The sequence below is a fragment of the Chaetomium globosum genome, genomic scaffold (genome assembly GCF_000143365.1).
Source record: "Chaetomium globosum CBS 148.51 scaffold_5 genomic scaffold, whole genome shotgun sequence".
In the NCBI taxonomy this organism is placed as follows: Eukaryota; Fungi; Ascomycota; class Sordariomycetes; order Sordariales; family Chaetomiaceae; genus Chaetomium; species Chaetomium globosum.
The window spans coordinates 2,901,883-2,920,092 of record NT_165980.1 but is presented as its reverse complement, the minus strand read 5'-3'; the positions used below and the strand labels follow the sequence as shown (position 1 = coordinate 2,920,092).

General features: G+C 54.7%; 6 protein-coding genes across 6 annotated transcripts; 1 reads left to right on the top strand and 5 right to left on the bottom strand.

Moving 5' to 3' along the window:
• Positions 1–1,927: 1,927 nt before the first annotated feature.
• Positions 1,928–3,734, top strand: CHGG_07794 (uncharacterized protein; the record flags this gene model as incomplete). Its single annotated transcript, XM_001225449.1, has 8 exons — positions 1,928–1,948; positions 2,056–2,541; positions 2,604–2,694; positions 2,749–2,853; positions 2,963–3,126; positions 3,192–3,375; positions 3,440–3,644; positions 3,707–3,734. 8 exons carry the CDS (start codon positions 1,928–1,930, stop codon positions 3,732–3,734), a joined length of 1,284 nt encoding a protein of 427 aa, XP_001225450.1.
• Positions 3,735–3,894: 160 nt separating this feature from the next.
• CHGG_07793 (uncharacterized protein) lies at positions 3,895–4,860 on the bottom strand (the record flags this gene model as incomplete). The annotated part of the gene is made up of 5 exons (XM_001225448.1): positions 3,895–3,994; positions 4,065–4,098; positions 4,246–4,427; positions 4,507–4,580; positions 4,675–4,860. The coding sequence occupies 5 exons, from the start codon at positions 4,858–4,860 to the stop codon at positions 3,895–3,897; spliced, it is 576 nt and encodes a 191-aa protein (XP_001225449.1).
• A 427-nt stretch (positions 4,861–5,287) lies between these two features.
• CHGG_07792 (uncharacterized protein) lies at positions 5,288–5,975 on the bottom strand (the record flags this gene model as incomplete). The annotated part of the gene is made up of 3 exons (XM_001225447.1): positions 5,288–5,480; positions 5,556–5,701; positions 5,790–5,975. 3 exons carry the CDS (start codon positions 5,973–5,975, stop codon positions 5,288–5,290), a joined length of 525 nt encoding a protein of 174 aa, XP_001225448.1.
• Positions 5,976–7,126: 1,151 nt separating this feature from the next.
• CHGG_07791 (uncharacterized protein) lies at positions 7,127–12,346 on the bottom strand (the record flags this gene model as incomplete). Its single annotated transcript, XM_001225446.1, has 9 exons — positions 7,127–7,359; positions 7,430–7,644; positions 7,700–7,773; positions 7,828–10,602; positions 10,799–11,135; positions 11,178–11,678; positions 11,749–11,938; positions 12,007–12,139; positions 12,212–12,346. 9 exons carry the CDS (start codon positions 12,344–12,346, stop codon positions 7,127–7,129), a joined length of 4,593 nt encoding a protein of 1,530 aa, XP_001225447.1.
• Positions 12,347–14,109: 1,763 nt separating this feature from the next.
• CHGG_07790 (uncharacterized protein) lies at positions 14,110–15,601 on the bottom strand (the record flags this gene model as incomplete). The annotated part of the gene is made up of 2 exons (XM_001225445.1): positions 14,110–15,220; positions 15,294–15,601. The coding sequence occupies 2 exons, from the start codon at positions 15,599–15,601 to the stop codon at positions 14,110–14,112; spliced, it is 1,419 nt and encodes a 472-aa protein (XP_001225446.1).
• A 1,064-nt stretch (positions 15,602–16,665) lies between these two features.
• CHGG_07789 (uncharacterized protein) lies at positions 16,666–18,147 on the bottom strand (the record flags this gene model as incomplete). Its single annotated transcript, XM_001225444.1, has 5 exons — positions 16,666–16,716; positions 16,772–17,097; positions 17,154–17,858; positions 17,931–18,010; positions 18,104–18,147. The coding sequence occupies 5 exons, from the start codon at positions 18,145–18,147 to the stop codon at positions 16,666–16,668; spliced, it is 1,206 nt and encodes a 401-aa protein (XP_001225445.1).
• Positions 18,148–18,210: the final 63 nt, after the last annotated feature.

Sequence of the window (18,210 nt, the reverse complement as noted above, 5' to 3'; positions counted from 1 at the left end):
GGCTGCCGCCGAGACATCTAACCTTTCTCCGCCGACATGTCAAGCATCCTGAAGCAGTGAGTTAACCGTTTTCGCCAAGGCCACAACGGCTCTTCAGGGCACGCACCATGGAACGTTCGTTTTAGAGGCTGAGCCATGGTCGTCGCCAAGAGTTTTGAGTTGTTGTGCGAGTGAAACGAATCGTGAGTTTCTCGACTTTATATACAGCCACCCCGCGAGGTTTGTCGAGCTGAGACTGGCCATTTCTAGTAGCAAATACGTACAGTATACCCGCTCTAACCCCGAGGGTCTATAACGCTGCCTGTGTAACTAGACGTTTCTCTTCGGCCGCCTTGGACAGGAAGTTTCTATAATCACGAGCTGCAGTGGTTGACTCAGCAACTTAACACAGCCTCCGGATCGGTCGTCGTCAACCCTAGCAACACAGCCCACCTTGCGTGTAACAGGCTGATTTGACTACGATATGGAATCTGTGAGTACTGGAAAGGGTCGGATGACTGTCGTAAGCCAGTCTATCTTCAGCCGAGCCTTCCCAGCCATGGTACCTACATGTATGTGCACACATCCCGGTGCGTGCCATGCTTGTCGCCTGCGGAACTCGGTCCCGTCTTAGCCTGCTCTAACTTAGTTTTGCTCACCCGGTTACAGACACGCCGATATCCGCTGCCGGGGGCCCCTCCATCACACCGCTTACTCGTTCCGAACCATACACGTTGGAAGTTCCTTTTAAAGGGGCCAATGGGGGTGGTCTTTTGGCCATTCGAAGCCTGTTCAACCCTTTCTAGGCTCCCAGGATCCAAACATGCGGGTCCGTGAGTGAGATAAGCCTTGTTCGAAAGTAGCGCCCCCGCGGAGATGGAGTTAAGAGTATTCGGAGATAGAATCGACAAATCAAGGTTTGTAATTTGTCCGGAAAGGGCAGTCACCAGTTGTCTGATCTACAATTACCGTCGGAACCCGGGGCGAGTGCCGGGACGTGGGCTACAAGCCGACAGCCGCAGTAGTAAAAGAGTTCGCTAATCGGCGTTCCAGAGAAACCTGGGAAGAGGGTAAAGCAAGTAAGCAGTTAATTCTTATCAAATCTCACTCATTCCCTGTCACCAGGTCAGGCCTCATGGTTCGCAGGTATATTGTCTGCATACCGGTGAACAAGGGCACATACATGCTTCCTTGGGTTCGATTTCTCGGTCATCGATATACACACGCTGTGGATGCTGGTGGGCTGCGCCTGTGAGCCATCTGTTGCCCGTGTCTTCGTAGTGTTTACAGAAAAGAGGAGAGTCATGCTTGGAAATCGGCCAAGCTAACTAATTTGGGTAATGCGACCGCAGCGGCCTGGGGGTGGAGCAAACGCTAAACGCAATAAGGTTGCTTTGTCTCGCTCGCGTGTCTTAAATGGTCGTGTCCACCATGGTTACTTTCCGTCCCTGGGACCTAATAGCTTCTTCCCTCGAGGGTTACACTTACGGAACCTTTATGAGTATCGGTGCCGGCGATTCACAGCAGAAAGACAGGATGGCAACTCGGAGACTCCGAAAACAGGGGGAAACCTAAAATCTTTCCTTTTGGTGCCAAACCTCCGGTGCGGGGTTTGACCCTAACCGCATAAAGGATGTCTCTTTCCAGGGCAAGGCAAGGGGAAAGAGCCGGCCGGCCCAACAACCTAACCCAAGCCAGCGCTGGCCTGATGGGCTCGCTCATGCACAACTCGCAGTTCGCGGTTCGCAATTCGCAACTCGCAGCTTTTGCCGCAGATTTTGCGTGGTTGGTCGGGCTTGCCCAGCCTCTCGCCCAAAATAAGCCATTCCATAATTCCCGATAGCGTTATGATCTCGTTGCTCGACCGTCAATGGTGTGTGTGTTTTGAGACCGCGCCAGCTGCCAAGGTACCGAGTCCGAACAAAGAGAGTTGACACGGACAAAGAAAATGGCCGAGGACAAGGCAATGGTGTGTCCCTTTTGCGGCTGGGAGAACGGGGCCAACAGAACCGGCGAATACGAAATACTGTTGGTGAGTTTGTCTGACTTGCTGGTAGTTCCTCGGTGCACTAACAGTTCCAGCACATGGAAACCTTCCATCCCGAAGGTGAAGGGGACTTGAGCTCACATTCCGTTGGTGTGAAAGAAGACGACAACTCGTCTACCAGACCCAGCACTGCTGAAGACGTTTCATACGTTGAGTGTCCTATTGACGGATGTGGGGAAATTCTTCTGCTTCAAGAATTGGACTACCACCTTGAGCTCCATTCCGAAGAATCGGGCCATCACCTCCAGGAAGAAGGGGCGTCAGTACCGGTACCGCATGCCAAAACTGAGGCAACTCCTCCTTCTGGGCCGTCGAGGGCTCATCGTGAGGCAGAAAGGCACCGTCGGTCGGACCGTGAGCCCGAGAAGAACGATCGCCAAGCCACAGCTGTCTCGGCGTGGAAACGGCTGCTCAGGATGCCTGGGTCATCGACTGCCCATAGAATTCTGTCGTCAAGACGGCCACAGAATGAGGATACTTCATCAGGGCATTCCAGCCGCGGTAAACGGCTTGGTGTAAGTGTTCCTTTCCGGCTGCTAGCCTATCGGTTCTGTCGGGCCCGGCTCATAGTTTCCAGAAAGCCCAACTTGGAAAATACGCACATGAGGACCGTATGCCGGACTGGCTGGTAGTGATGCTCAAGAAGAACGGCCAGGTCACGTCTCAAGGTAAGCCACATCCTCCCTTTCCCACCATACCAACTCCTCGGTTAACAACAACAGGTGTCATCTCTGTGTTAGCGCTGCTGCTGGAGCAGAGCCCGTCGACAAAGTACGCCTATCTCTGCCATCCGTCCGTACAGCATGTCTCAAAATTGAAGCGGGAGGGTAAGTCCTAGGACCCGTGATGAGCCTGACCCCCAAGACTCGCAAATTGACAATCCCGTAGGAGCGTTCTGTGGCTACCGGAACATCCAGATGTTGTCCTCGTGTATAGTTGATGCCAAGCTTCAGGGCCACGAACAGTTCCACGGTACTATCCCGTCCATTTTCCAAATTCAAGAGTGGATCGAAACCGCCTGGGACCAAGGTATCAACCCTCAAGGTCGCCTCGAGACGGGCGGAATCAGGGGAACGAGGAAGTACATTGGTACGCCGGAGGTACCTCTCATTCCCTGTTAAGTCGTCTCTCGCTTCCACAGAACCAGGCTGACTAAAATCACTAGGCGTTGGCCGTGTTCCGCCTCCTAGATATCCCGTGCGATGCCGAGGGGGTGAAACACAAGGAGCCTGGCAAGTCCGAGGCGCTGCTCATGGAATATGTCGAGAACTACTTCCAGTCGGGCGTCGAGGACCCCGAGCAACAAATTCGTCAGACCAACCTGCCCCCGCTTTACTTTCAGCATGCCGGTAAATGCCCTTCTCACGCACACAACTGTTTACCCCAGAATGCTGAATTGTCATCTGCGACTAGGCCACTCGCTTACGATCGTCGGCTTTGAGAAACTTAAGAATGGGCCCAAACAGCTGATCGTCTTCGACCCCTCCTTTCACGACTCATCGTATATTGTGCGCCTCGTGGGCAAGACCTTCACCCATCCCATGCCGGATCTGGCGCTGAAGCCGTATCGGAGGGGAAGTCGCTACCTCAAAGCTTACAAGGAGTTTGAGTTGTTGAGGTCTGTACTCCTCCCACCCACAACGTTCATTTGGCCCTAAAGGTATACTGACGGTCTCAAAGAATACTACCCGGGCCGCCGGCGGTCTGATATGTAGCACCAAAGCGGCTAGCCTGGTACTCGATTCGACGAACCCCGTCTTACCCATCGATTCAAGAGTGCTTCTCAGCATAGCAAAACAATAGACAGCAGGCGTTTGCTTACGTATTGTTCGCGTTTTGCATTTGCCCTTGATTAATCCGCAAGTCTTCTACGGCGCCATCTCCTTTGCAAACCACTCCTGGAGCTTGGCCAGCGCCCGGTAGCGGTGCGAGATCTTGTTCTTTGCCGCCTTGTCCATTTCGGCATATCTACTCCCATTAGCAACCACTCCCTCATAGAATCAACATGGACCTCGAGGGCTGAATGAAATTAACTTACGTTTGCCCCTCATACTCAAAGATAGCGTCCCACCCTGTCATCGTAGCCCACCACGGATCAGCTCTCAACTCTCTCACACACCACAACACAAGGTCGAGTGACCACCCCACCCCAAAAACCCCCCAACACCGCAGCCCAGCACAGCAAAGCAAGCAAAGAAAGCAAAGAAAGCAAAACCTACCGAAATCTCCCGGCCCCCTCGCCGGCACGATCTTGCCGTCCGTAATCCCCTGGAACAGGATCGGCTCATGGCCGGGGCCCGCCGAGTAGGCGAACGTGCACACCGCCTGCGCCGACTTGTCCTCGTACGCCGCCAGCAGGTTGTTGAGGCCGGTGTGGCCGAGGGACTTCATGAACCATTTGCTGGAGGGGAGAGAAGGGGGAGGGGGGTGGTGATTAGTCTGATTAGTTATTGAAGCAGGGGAGGGAGGTGGGTGCGTACATGTAAGGCCCGGGCAGGCCGTTGAGGGCGTTGAAGCAGAGGCAGGTGTCTTCGACGAGGACGGGGCCTTCGACCTGTGGGGTGGTGTTGGTTTGGGTTTCTGGGATGTATATATTTCTGCATATACCATGGGTGGATGGAGGGGGAACAGGGTGTGATTTTACCTACCAAATCAGCTGCCCGGCGGCACTTGTCTAGCGTGACTTCTTCGAGCGTGCCCTGAATCTCGATCAGGTCCAGCGTTTGGCTCTCGACCTGGATGGCTGGCTGCAGGATGGCCCGGACTTCGCACAACTTGTTGGTGTTGCCTGTTATGAAGTTGACCATGTGTCGTGCTGCTGTGGGGGTCGTCATCTTGAGGTTTGTCTCGTTGTTTTGTTTTCCTTGGTTTGGACGTATTGATGTTGTCGAGGTTGTTTCTATCGAATGGCCGTGATTTCAGGTGATACCAGGTCCCTCTCGCGGGGTGGGGTTGGAGGGGCATTCAATCCAGTAATTTAAGGTAATTACCAATTTTACATGGACCTCCTTTCCTCCTTTGGCCCCGGTTGCTGCATACTTAACTTCCCCTACAGGAGAACCAAGCCATATGGCCTCAGGCCCCTACAGTTATGTGTGGACATATCGATACCTTGATAGGGAATGATCGAGGGTGGGACGCCCGCCCGCAGCGATGAACGGGTCATGTCATATATCATGATTTTGTCTTGAGTTCATCATGAAGGTTTTTCAACATTTTCACAGCCGAATTTTCCCGCCTTCAAGCCCCTTTAAACAGTCCTCATGAGGCGTTGTTCTTCTTCCACTGGTCCAACCACTGCTCGATCCTCTCAATATTGCTCTCCATCCCATCTGTGTCCACGCTTTGCAGCTCAACCACAATCTCCTCGTCATACGACTCCTTGGCCTCCTGGAGCAGCACCTCCATAATCTCCGAGTCCATGTTCTCCTGGAGTTTTGCCTCGGAGTATTTCCTGAAGTCATGTCAACCACTGATTCTAGCACTTTACCTGCAAACCTACAAGGGGAGAAAAAATAGGTTGACTTACCTCGCCTTCAGGCGATCATACAACGTCGCCGTGTCCGCCCGCAGCACCACCACCAAGTCGATCCAGCTCTTGGGGAACAGGTCGCACGCGTGCCAGTCTATTATGCAGCCACCCTGCTTGGCGTCTTCCTCGATGGCGTCAAGCAGCTATTATTGCAGATTAGCACCGCCCATCCAAGCATTGAGTGAGCTGAAGAGAAAAGAAGCCCAAAACCTCCAGAAAAGAAAAACCCACCTTATCCTCATCCACAATCCAGCTCTGAAACTCGTCGTCCCACCCCTCATGGCATTCCTTGTCCTTGACCACCTTGTTGACAGAGATGTGCCTGAGCCCCGTCCGCTCAGCCAGCAGTTCGCTGTGACTCGTCTTGCCGGTGCCGGGGGTGCCCGTAATGATGATATTGGGGAGGCTGCGAGACATGTTCGGGGTATTTTTGGTTTTTGTCTTCTCAGTCTTGGTAATCTGAGTCACTGCTTCTTTTAACCCTTTTTTCACTGCTTTTTGGGTGGGGTGTTGACGGCTCTTGAACAAGGGTGATGCGGGTGTAAGTGGTGAGTGGTTCTTGACTGGTTTTCGCCCAAAAATATTTTTGCTGTTGCATTTTGGGGGGGATAATGTGCGGCGCCATAAATCCCCACTGTGTTCATACTTTCCAACATGAATTGAGCAACAATAGCTAGAGAGGCAACCGCGCGGATGCTTCCAGTGTTACCTTGTCGAGACAAGATTGAAATAGATCGTATAATATGCTTAATTCTAAGTCTTTCTGTTTATAATCCCTGGATTGAACTAACTCCCGGCCTGAAGTGCACTAACACCTCCACCGCCCTTCTGTAGTCTTTTCACAGTTCAACCATTTTATCCCACCTCGCCTCTCATCATCAGGGACACTTACCAGTTCCTCCTCTCGTTCTCATATCCACCCACCGACCTCCATGCATACCGGCCCTCTCTCCCTGTCATGTGTTTATAACAAAACCCGTAGAGCGGCGTGCGAGCAACCAAGTAAGCAAGCAAGCAAAGATAGAGAGCCCAGGGGGAAGCGACATGTTAGAGGGGGGAGAGACAAGAACGCAAGCAAACAAACAGCGACATCTAATATCCATCCCCAGGCTAGGTAGGTAGTCAGCCAGTCAAAAAAGCACATCACATCGTCCCAGGTTCGTAGATAATCCCACAACAGAGAGAGAATATGACGAAAACAAGAACCTCTGATAAAAATTCCCCGCTTTCCCATTTCCGACCGCCAACCGCCAACCGCCCGCCCCTCACCTACTCCCACTCCTGTCCCTCAACCTTTTGTACCCCTTTCCCACAGGACCCACACCTGCACCCGCGCCACCGCCTTTATCATCACCACTCCCACCCCTACCCACGTCATCCCCACCCCCGTCTACCCTCCACGGGCCAAGGAGCGTCGCAGCAGGCCTCTGCCTCCCTCTCTGCCTCGGCAGCACCAAGGGCGTGGGCATAGGTTGCATCATGGACGGACCAACCGCAGCAACGGACGAGTCGGGCCGCATCGCAGCAGCAGCAGTAGCGGTAGGAGTAGTAGCAGTCGAGGCCGCCGACTAAGCGGCGCTCGCTGCTGCCATGCTCGTCGGCCGGCTGGCCTGGCTGGCCCGCTCGGCCTGCTCGGTTTGGTCGACCTGGGTCATGTCACCGGCGCTCTGGCCGTCGTCGTAGCCACCCTCGTCCTCTCCCTCGTCGCCCATCTCAGAGCCGTATTCGAGCTTCTCCTGCTGGGCGATGGCCTGTTGCGAAACGATCTCGGCGAGGCGCTTCAAGCGCGGGGTTTGTAACCCTGTTTGGGGTGTTGTTAGCGTGGATCCCAAAACCGGGATTAGAGTTGGAAGTGAAGGACGTAAACTTACAAGATGGTGTATATGTCTCCAGAGCGGTAATGACTCTGGGCTCGGCGATTTCGTACGGCCCACTGTCGTCCATGTCGAGAGCCGGAAGCAAGAGGACATCGCTCTTCTCCGTGACGCGCGACGCGACCGCCTTCATGATGTCGCCGTTAATGGGCTGCTCGTAGTCGGCGACGAGATACTGGTTCAGAAGTTTCTGAATCTGGTTGGGAGAGAGCCTGTTGACACAGTTAGCGGGGGTCGAGAATGGTACGGAGTAATAGGAAAACTCACATCCAGCAGATATCCTGAATGATCTCGATATCGTTCAGGGTAGCTTTCTTGAGCTGGAGGAGCTTTGTCGCTTGCTAGAACGAGGGTTAGCACCATTATCCTGCTATCGCAATCATAGGGCTACTCACCATCAGATGCTCGAGCTGGAGCGTGCCCTCGGGCATCTCGTGGCTCTTGCACCACTCCTCAATGCGGGTAATATTGTAGTTGATCTGCAGGCCACGCTTCCACGAGAGGAAGTTGCGACGCATCAGCAGGTCGTTGAAGGCCGTCACGCCGACCAGTTTGAGCAGCTCCGTGGTGGTCTGCATGATGATGGCGTCCTCGAGATAGTAGCCCTTCATGGCGCGGAACACGTTGTTGAGCAACGACAGCAGGTTATCCATGCTATATGCCGGCTGGCTGTTGCTTTGCAGGAGCTTGCCCAGGAATCGAGTGTTGTCATTAGTTACGAAGCCCGGCAGGGACTGCGACTCGATGATGGCGGGGATGACCATCTTGCTGAGCTTGCGCTTGAGCATCTTCATCCAGGTGTGGTATATGTTAAATTCGAGGCTCTCCAGATCATGTTTAACGATCTCGAGTAGGCGGTCATACTCGTAGTTGTCCGACTTTTGCGCCTCATACCAGTCCTCGGCGAGGAAGACAAACGACAGCATCTCGTGCACGTTAGATAGCCAGAAGGCGCCGTGGTTGATAGACTCGTCGTCGTCGTGTTGCATGACTTCCTGTTGGATGGACTGCATGACGTTGGCGAGGAAGCGCTCCGACTCCTTGACAAAACCATTGTTCCACATTTCTGACGTGACCAAGTTGATGAGGAACGACGGGAACAGAACCTCCTTGTCCGAAGGCGCGGGGTTGCCCGTGGGAGACGGTATTTTGAGGTTGCGGATGAGACCCAGAGTAACCTCCTGGTGAAGAGCGTCCTCGTCGGCAAGCAGAGACTCGAGCTCCAGCTCGATGCTGTCGACGCCAGGAATGTAGGTCGACCCGGACATGGTGGTCTGCCGGTTGCCGCCGGGCACGGCCATGGAAACGGGGCGAGGGTTATAGGTCGTGCTGTACCTATCAATCTCACGGACCTCGGCGCCCGCGCTCCGCCGCTTGGGCTTCTTGGCTGCCACCAAGTTGATAAGGCCGGGAGGTGCGGCGGGGGTGGTAGCGTGACCGTTGGCAAGCTCGCCGTTGACGGGAACAGCCCGCCGGGCTTGCTCGAGCGCTTCTTGGAGCTCAGCGAGCTGCTGCCGGAGCGAATTCTTATCGGCCTCTTGGCGCTGGCTCTCCTCATGCGCAGTCTCGAGCTCCGTGCTCGTAACACGAAGCGATTCCCGGAGCTGCCGCTCCTCGTCCTGCATTCTCTTGACGCTGGCCACCGACTCCTCGAAGCTCGCTTGGAGCTTCTTCATCTCAGCTTCCATGGCCTCGAGACGGGCAGCAGCGATACCCGCTTGGTTGGCCTCGGTCTGTAGCTCCTTGGTCCGCGCCTCGAGGGCGTTGTGCCGGTTCCTCCAGATGGTGACCTGGCCTTCGTAGTTCTCCACCTGCGTCTTGAGCTCCTTGTTTTGCGCCTTCATACTACCCAGAGACTGCGTCAGCTCCACCACCTTGTTCTCGAGCTTATACGAAATCTGTTTGAGATCGCGAGCTTCAGCACGCTTGACCTTGTACTCCTTGCGAGCAGACCTTCCACGCCACAAACTTTGGGCAATGACGACCTTCCTGCGGAAGTCCCTCCATGCTCGGAGTTGCCTCCTTGACCGCCAGCTCCGCTGGATGATGAGGGCAGCATTGCCCATGCGGGTCTCCATGATCTCCTTACGCCGAAGGTAGCCCTTGAAGGCCGCTTGGGCGCGGATGATATCGTTTCTGACGCGGAGGAATTGCTTCCTCTGTTTATGTCCGCGCCAGACTCTCTGGATCGTGGTGGCAGCCCTGACCGTCCGCATCTCTTGCGCAGACTTCCGGGCCTTGTAGGCCCTCGTCGTGGCCTGGAACGCAATGATGGAGGCCCGGGCCTCCAAGTATTTCTTGCGGTAGTACTTGGCTTTGAGGTTCTTCTGAATCATAATGGCGCAATCGTTGAGCCGGTTGGTGCGAAGGTTCTCCAGGAAAGCCAGCATGCCGGCTCGGAAAAAGATCTTTGTGAGGCCTAGCTGGTACTTGTCCATGCCCTTAACTGTGCTAGTGCCGAGTGCCTTGGTCAAGATCGCGTTTGCCATTTCCCGAATCTCCGAAGTCCATTCTGTTGAGGGTACCAGCATGTAGTATCGCAGAGCAAACTCCTCGTAGGTCCACCTCGTAGGATAACCTGCGCAGCTGATGCGGACTGTTTCTAGTACACCGCAGGCGCGGAGTTGGCTCAGCACCATGGGCCCCTCGAACTTCCAGGCCTCCTTCGCCTCGTTGGGCTTGATGCAGCGGATGTAGTGAACATCGGTGCTGTTGATGGTGTTCATGAGCTCGATCAGCGAGGACTTGAAGATGCCACCGAGTGTCGGCTTGCGGTTAACAGCGACACCGATCCTCCTGCCCGCCGCCGGCTTCACTGCATTAGAGCTCGCCGACGCAACGTCCTTCTCTCGCACAGCCGACGCCGCTTCAAGGACGGCGCCGAGGAATTTGTTTGTCGAGGCGCGAAGGACGGCCATGTGCTCATCCGGAACTGTGTCACGGTTCTTTTCGATGAACCCATCCGACTCGTACGCCACGTCGACAGCATAATGGCAGACGGTGAAGGAAGACTTGCCGAACCTCGGCTTCTTGTAGAACTTGTGCTTGTCGGCGGCGTAGTTGTGATGCAGCTTGTTCACGAACTGCTCATCGGAACCCATGGGCAGCCTGGATTCCTCGTCCAATAGCGAAAGGATGCCGAGTTTGCCCTCGATCAAGTCGATGCAAGGCTGGTTGTCGGCAAAGTCGATGAAAGGTCCAGTCGATCTGCTCCCTCAGGTACTCCTCCTGTTCGAGTTTGAAAACGTGCTGGTTGAATTCTTGCTGCAGCTTCTCGTTGGCGTAGTTGATACAGAACTGCTCGAACGAGTTCTTGGCGAAATGCTCGAAGCCGTAGATATCGAGCACACCGATGAACGAGCTGACCCTGTTGAGCACATCCTCCGTCGCAAGACTCCGGTTGATGATCTCGACCAGCCAGTCGAACATACTCGAGTAGATGAATTTGGCGACGGAATCCCTGACGACGATGGCCTGCGCCTGTGTCAGATTGGATGTGATCTTCTCACCGCGCGTAACGAGCTGTTTCTTAACAACCCATTTGGCGAATTCGGTAGCATCGATGCCGAGAATCTCACAAGCCTTCACCAGGGCGGGCTCAGTCGCCGAGAGCACGCTGTCATTTCGCGCTGCGCCAATCTTGACGTTGCCCAAATGCAGCAGACCCGCGAGCAGCTTGAAGATATCGGCCTGGTCTGCGTCGCTCACACCAATTGTCTTGAGAGACTGCTTGGTCGCGACGAACTCAGCCTTGTCGTCCACGCCGTCAATGGTCGGCATGTTACCCTGGTTCAGGTATTCGAACTGCTCGACCGGTAGCAAGCCAAGCTCCTGGCGCTCCTTGTCTGACATACCGGCCACAATCTGGTAAAAGATATGGTAGTTCCGCTCCTTAAGCGGTTGAAAGACCAATCTTGACCGCTCCAACAGATACGTCCTGATTTTGGCGCCGATGATGTTGGTCTCCTTGTCAAACATGATTTCGATGTACTTGCCGAAGCGCGATGAGTTGTCGTTCCTGGTCGTCTTTGCGTTTCCGAAAGCTTCCATGATGGGATTTGTGGCAAGGATGGCCTCTTCCGTCTTGCTCATGGCCTCGGGGCCCTTCTTCGCCCTCGAGCCCGGCGTGTCGGGGGATCCTCTTGTCGCGAAGTATCTCATAATGTACTTGGCGCTGACAGTCTTGCCGGCACCGGACTCACCCGAAACGACAACAGTTTGGTTCTTGCCGTCACGCAACATGTCCCTGCGGAATGGTTAGCAACAGCCCCAACCCCGCGGGGATTCCAGAGCCCGCAGCCGGGGCAGAACCATACATGAAGGCCTCCTCGGCAATAGCGAAAAGATGGGGCGCTTGTGTAGCCCTCTGTTTCCCTGCATATACCTGGACCATACCCGGAACATAGAGCGAGTCGACCCGGGCGAAGGGGTTGGTCGCTATTAGCACGATACCTGAGTATGTGTAGATTTCTTTCTGGAGGTATCGGAGACGGATGGCCTGCAGGACTAGTTGGCGCCAAGCCGGTCAGTATCTCGTGTGTCCCAACAACCGGGTAAGGACGGGTCTGGTCTACCGGCAGGTTCGTTGAGATGCGAGAGGTTCGTGAGGTCATCGCTAGCTTCGAGCATGGTCGGGTTCATGAGAGGCGGTAGCGACGGGTCGTTCCCTGACTGGAGAGCCTCCAAAGAGACCTCCAGCTTTTTGGTCTACAGCATGAGAGAGAGAGAGACCTGGTCAACGATCTGAACCAGGTGCGGCGCAAAGCATAGACAGCGTACCTCGCCATTTTCTAGTTGAAACTCGAGGGAGACTTTTGACCCGTCTACCGTCTTCTTGATCACCTCGGACGCAACCCAGCCCTCGGTCGCGTCGGGCTGCCACGCTCTGGTGCCGACATCATAGCTCTCCGACATTGGACGCGATTGGGGGTTGTGCAATGGGATAGGCGGTGGAGGAGGAGCGAATTCGTGGTATTGACGGCTTCAAGAGCCAGCTGTCGTCGTGGTCGGCCAGCAGAAAAGTCGGCGCCGTGGTCAGGAATGCGAGGCGGATCGCAGTCTGTCGGACGGCGGTGCAGCTGGAAGGAGATGCAAGATGTGGGATGGGAGTGGGTGGATGCGCTGGCTGCTTGGCGAAGGCATTCATGAAAGGGCCGGGAACGTTTTGGTAACAATGTAAATTTCGGCGGTAATCCCGTCTCCGCTCTCGCAAGACGGCGTCGCCAACCTCATTCAAACAGCTTCAAGAAGGTGGGTGGTTGGGGAACAGAACAAGCGAGAAGCGAATGGAGCTCCCAGAAAAAAAAAAAGATTACAGAATATCGGGAAGGCGGCCGTTCATGCTCAGGGGTTGGGGGAAAACAGAGATGCCATGGGGGTGCTGTAAGTTGAGCGTTGATAGGTGAGCTGGGTGTAACAATCCGTAAAGCGGGTGCAAAAGCACGGACTCTGGGGGTTGGGTTACAGCGGACAGGCCAAGGTGGAGGTTGAACGGGTGTGAGCACCCGACGCAACTCAACTTCATGTGCTGCTACGTTGAAGTTGGGCGATGTCTGTCGGGCGGCTGGGCAACAGAGAAACTTTTGTCGTTGAAACATCTGCAAGCCAACGGGACGGCAATGTACGATTTCCCGTTCGATTCATGGTCTTGGAGCAAGAGGAACGCTCACAGATCATTTTCATCCCGTCTTCTATGATCCTTGACTCGCTCAGTTATGCGCTATCCCCGGGGCTCCACGGACTACCTGCACCTGCACCTGCACCTCCACCCCTTTCTTTCTGATCACGGAGAGGTTTTGTAGTTGCTGTAGTTAATCTGTACATAATAAGACAAGACTAGCCTGCAGAATGTGAGAAAGCGGCATTAAAGCCCAACTTGTTACTTCTTTGCATCGTAGCAATTCCCCAATGACAGCAATCAGAAAGCCAGAGAAAGAAAGATCCAAGAGCGGGGGTTGAGAAGCAGGGGTCTGCCAGAGTGGGGCGTCCTCCGCTTGATCCCCAACCATGTGGGAATTTCCATCTCACCGCCCAGCAATTCCATCCCACCATTTGCCAAGACCACCCGACTCTCGCAGGCGACCAGGGTTCACAGCGAGACAACGGTTCCTTTCAACTTCATCCACAGGGTGTCGACCAGAAAAGAAAAAGACAAAAACTCATAGCTGTACTAACTTTTAGAAATCTACACCGGATACTCAATTCTATAATTTTGACATCTCTAGTGGGATGCGTATTCTCGCCTGTCTGCAAGCCCCTGAAAAATCCCCACCAGACCGGGGAATTCTCTGTGGCCCGTTTCAGGAGGTGCAGCACGTCCCCTCTCACCTTCGGCCCGAGACAGCATGGGGACAGGATCTCGGGAAACACAATCAACCACGCAGGAAGAGACTCGAGACTCGAGAGACCGCTTCGAAAGAGATATATATTTTGCCCGGTGCCCGTTATATGCAAAAGTCCTACTCGCTGTATGGTTGAGCCAAGTTTTAGTTACCGTCTGCGCAGGCAGAACACAAGTTCTATGTTGAAGCAAAACAAACAAGCCGAACATGTTGAACTTCTTCCGTCCATTTCAGGACGCCCAACAACAACAACATCGGCTAGTCAGCTCGCAATGTAGTTATTTCCAAAACCCTCTCTCTATCTTCTCCTCTCTGTCGCGCGCGCCGGCCTGTCTTCTAGTACAGGACGCGCGTCATGATGCGCGAGTTGAGCGAGTCCAGGCTGTCCCGGATGTCCTTGATATCCTGGGTCTTGACATCACTAACGTCAGCCATCAGGTACGCAATGTCGCCCTTGCTGTCCGAGATCTGCTTGTCGACGTTGTGCTCGGCCAGGATCTCGTTGACCTTGCGCAGCACGCCGGGCACGTTGCGGTGGATGTAGATGACGCGCGCGTGGTCGTGCTCCTCGAGCGTTATCGAGCGCATCGTCACCTCGGGCAGGTTGACGCTGGCCAGCGTGATGCCCTGGTTGATGTACCGCACCAGCGAGTCGGCCACCTCCACGCCGATCGCCCGCTGCGCCTCCTCGGTGCTGCCGCCGATGTGCGGCGTGAGGATGATGTTGTTGAGCCCGCGCAGGTCCTCGGCCCACGTGTTGAGGTTGTTGACAAAGTAGTCGCCGTTAGCTGCCGGCTCGTTGGGGTACACGTCCAGCGCCGCACCGGCCACCTTGCCCGCGCGCATCGCCTTGATGAGGGCCGGGATGTCGACGACAGTGCCGCGGCTGGCGTTGATGAGGTACGAGCCTGTCTTCATGCTCTCGAATTCCTTGGTGGAGATGAGGTTCTTGGTTTCGGGTGTCTCCGGGACGTGGAGGGTCACAAAATCGGCCTCTTCTAGGAGTTTCTCGAGCGTGGGCACTTGGCGCGCCGAGCCGATAGCCATTAGGGTGAGGACGTCGTAGTAGATGACCGACATTCCCATGGCCTCGGCGAGAACTGATAGCTGCGAGCCGATGTGGCCGTAGCCGATGATACCGAGCGTCTTGCCGCGGATCTCCCAGCACTTGGCGCTCACCTTGTTCCAGGTGCCGCGGTGCATTTCCAGCGAGCGGTCACCCAGCTGGCGGGCGAGCGTGATGATCTCAGCAATAACCAGCTCCGCAACGCTGCGGGAGTTGGCAAAGGGCGAGTTGAAGACGGCAATACCATGCTTGGCCGCATAGTCCAGGTCTACCTGGTTGGTGCCGATGCAGAAGCAGCCGACGACGAGGAGGTTCTTGGCCTCTTGAAGAACCTTGGCTGTGAGTTTTGTCTTTGATCGGATGCCAATGACATGTACTTCCCTGCGCGGGCGTGAGTCTTGAGCTTATTTCAGGGGCAAAACCCAGCTCCGAATACGGAACAGAAAAGACTCACCTGATCTTCTCAATGAGCTGGTCCTCTGGCAACGAAGTCTTGAGAAATTCGACCTGGTAGCCCTGAGCCGCGAGGATATCTCGTCCGGTCTGGTTCACATTCTCCAGAAGTAGGATTTTGATGTCCCCGGCGTTGAAGGGCTTGAGCTGCTTGGCCGTAGCGGCGGTTCTGTTGGCGAAAGAGCCCGCCATGAAGCTGCCCTGGCTTGCTGGAGGCGAAGAGAAGGCTGCGGTGGGGGATGCGGCTTCGAGGCTGTATGAAACGGTGTTGCCAAGCGAGGAACGCGAAATGTCTCTTGGAGTCGTCATGGTGAAGAAGCCGGAACTGAGGTAGGAAGATGGCCAATATTTTATATTTGCTCTCTCGCTGGGTCGATGTGTCAAAGGGCTGTGGATGCTTGTCACAGAAGACCCCACGGTGGGATGTTATGGTGGGGTTGTGGTTTTATAGCGGGGTTGAGTCACTGCAAGGAAAATCTTTCTGGATGACGGAATTCCATTACACGCCGCTGACTCCTCTCATCCACCTACCCACGGCCTGCTCTTATTAACCGCCGTTGTATTTTTACCGCTATCCTACCCATGGCCTTGGGTGGCCATTCAGCTGGCTTACTGCCTCATTCGAAGTATCCCCAGTGCTGGGTCTGTTTGTGAAGTGAAATCAAGCTCCTCTAATATCGAAATGCGTAAAAAACAGGAAGTTATACACAATGACTACCTCGCATATTTTGGGAAACTAGGATATCGCGGCAAGGGAGGGAGCTGTTCCTCAATGTGTCACCTTGCTGTGCAATTAATTATATCCCGATTGTTGGGATTAGGTTTCAGGTTACACGTTTATTCGGGGGAAACTCCGAACCGGAGCACTGGGTTCCCAGCCACCGATTCCGGAGTCACTGTGCTGTTGTCACTTCACATGCGCCACTCACGAGTATCTGGGTTAAACTCGTGTAATGCACTGCTCTGGATACTGCGATCGAATACTCAGCACTGCGGCCTCTGTTCCCATTGCCGAAACTTCCCACCAAGCAGACGCTTGTCATGCCCATGTGCGGTTCCCTTTTTAGTACCATCTATGCCATCGCTGGGAAAATCGCCAAGCAGGGCGCAAAGTCAAACTCCCTCGGATAGCTTTGATATAGAAAACAACCAAACTTTGATGCAAGTGGGCAGGTTCCGACGCCCTCCTCATATTAGGATCTGTCCCCCCTTAGCTACGTGTACAGCCTCGCATGTGCATCAAAGCCAAAGCCCGTCCCCGATGTGCCGTGTGCAATGGGGGATTATGTGTGATAAGGCCCAAATAACGGACCCGCGGGCTCGATGCCTCGATTAAGAACAACGGTAAGTTGTCGCGGTGAAGAGGTGACCATTTAGCTCTGCTTGCACTCAGTCGGCTCCTGCTTGGGCTTGGTGCCGTCATCCTGAAGAAAAAAAAAGGTTAGCACAGAGTTTTGGGGGAGGTTCCGGAGTTCTCACCTCTTCCTCCTCCGACTCCTCCTCGTCGTCATGGTCGTCGCTGGCATCATCGTCATCCTCATCTTCATCGTCGTCCTCATCGAAGTCTCCAAGGTCGTCCTCATCAAGCTCCTCAAAAGCAAGAGCCTCGCCGGTGAACCAGTCGATCGCCCGGGGAATGAGCTTCTCCTTGATGTCCTCGCCGAGCTGGTAGTCAAGCTCCAGACGCTCCTCAATATCGGAGGCGGCATCGTCATCCTCGTCGTTCGGGGCCTTGGGAGGGGAGAAGAAGTTGAAGAAAGACTCGGTAGGCACAGTCTTCTTAACAATGCGGGTCTGCTTAGTGGCTTGTGTGTGTTAGCGGCTGTGCCCCCCTGTGAATGGCTCGACAAACAAAACTCACTCTTGTTCCGCTGCTTCTTCTGCTCGATGCGGACAGTCAAGTCCTGGCCGGCCTTCCAATCAATCTTGTCACCATCGGCGTGATCATAAATGAAATCACCGCCATAGCTACTCTCGTTTTGGTAGTAGTACGTCTTGGTGATGATCTTGTTGGTGAAGTACTCGTTATCGGCGAACTCGAAGATGAGGCGGAAGCCGGGCTTGTCGAGGTACTCCATCCGAATGTCGATTAGTGACTTGAGGGCACCTTCATCACGGTCGGTAATCATCTCAGCCAATGAGATCTGGTTCTTCATGGCCGAGAGCCAGAACTCAGGAATACCCGAAACCTTCTCGGCACTCTCGGCGGGCTTCTCCTCCTTGATGGCAGCACCCTCCTCCTCTTCCTCATCCTCCTCGCCAGCTTCAACCTGGTCATCGGTGGGCTCGGTCTTGCCATTTACAATGGCAGAGCGCTGCTCGTACAGAGGAGTGAACTTGGCAAAATACTTCTTCTCAAGTTGCAGGACCTCCTCTTGGAACTCAGCCTCCAGCTTGGAGTGATCCTTCTGGATGCCCTTGAGGCCAGCGACACGGCGCTTAACCTCAGAGGGGAGTGACTCGATGTATCCGGACGACCGGCCGACAAGGGAACCGAGACGGCCCTGAATCAGCGATACAAGGTGGGGGTCTTTGGCAAAAATGGAGGCGGCGGTAAGTTCCTCGGCTGTTATCAAGCAGTCAGTACATGGGTGCCAGATGGGTCCCGTTGGGCAGCAGACGGCCGCTAACGACTAACCTTCCTTGATGCTGGAAACACCCGGCTGCTGGGCATGCGACGAGATGGGAGCAGCATTTGCAGGTGTGTTCTGAGGGGTGCTGGAATGAACCTAGGTCAGCATCGTGTTTATCAGAAGCGGCAGCGTGCGACCGGTGATGTTTTCAGGCTGTCGCTGCCAAGCGGGGACGTACGGAGCAGCGGGGTCGGGCCGCTTGTTCTTGATGGGTTCGGCCATGGCGACGATTGTTCTGTCGACAAGGCGATGGTTTCTGGGATGGTCGGGGTGTGAATTTGGATA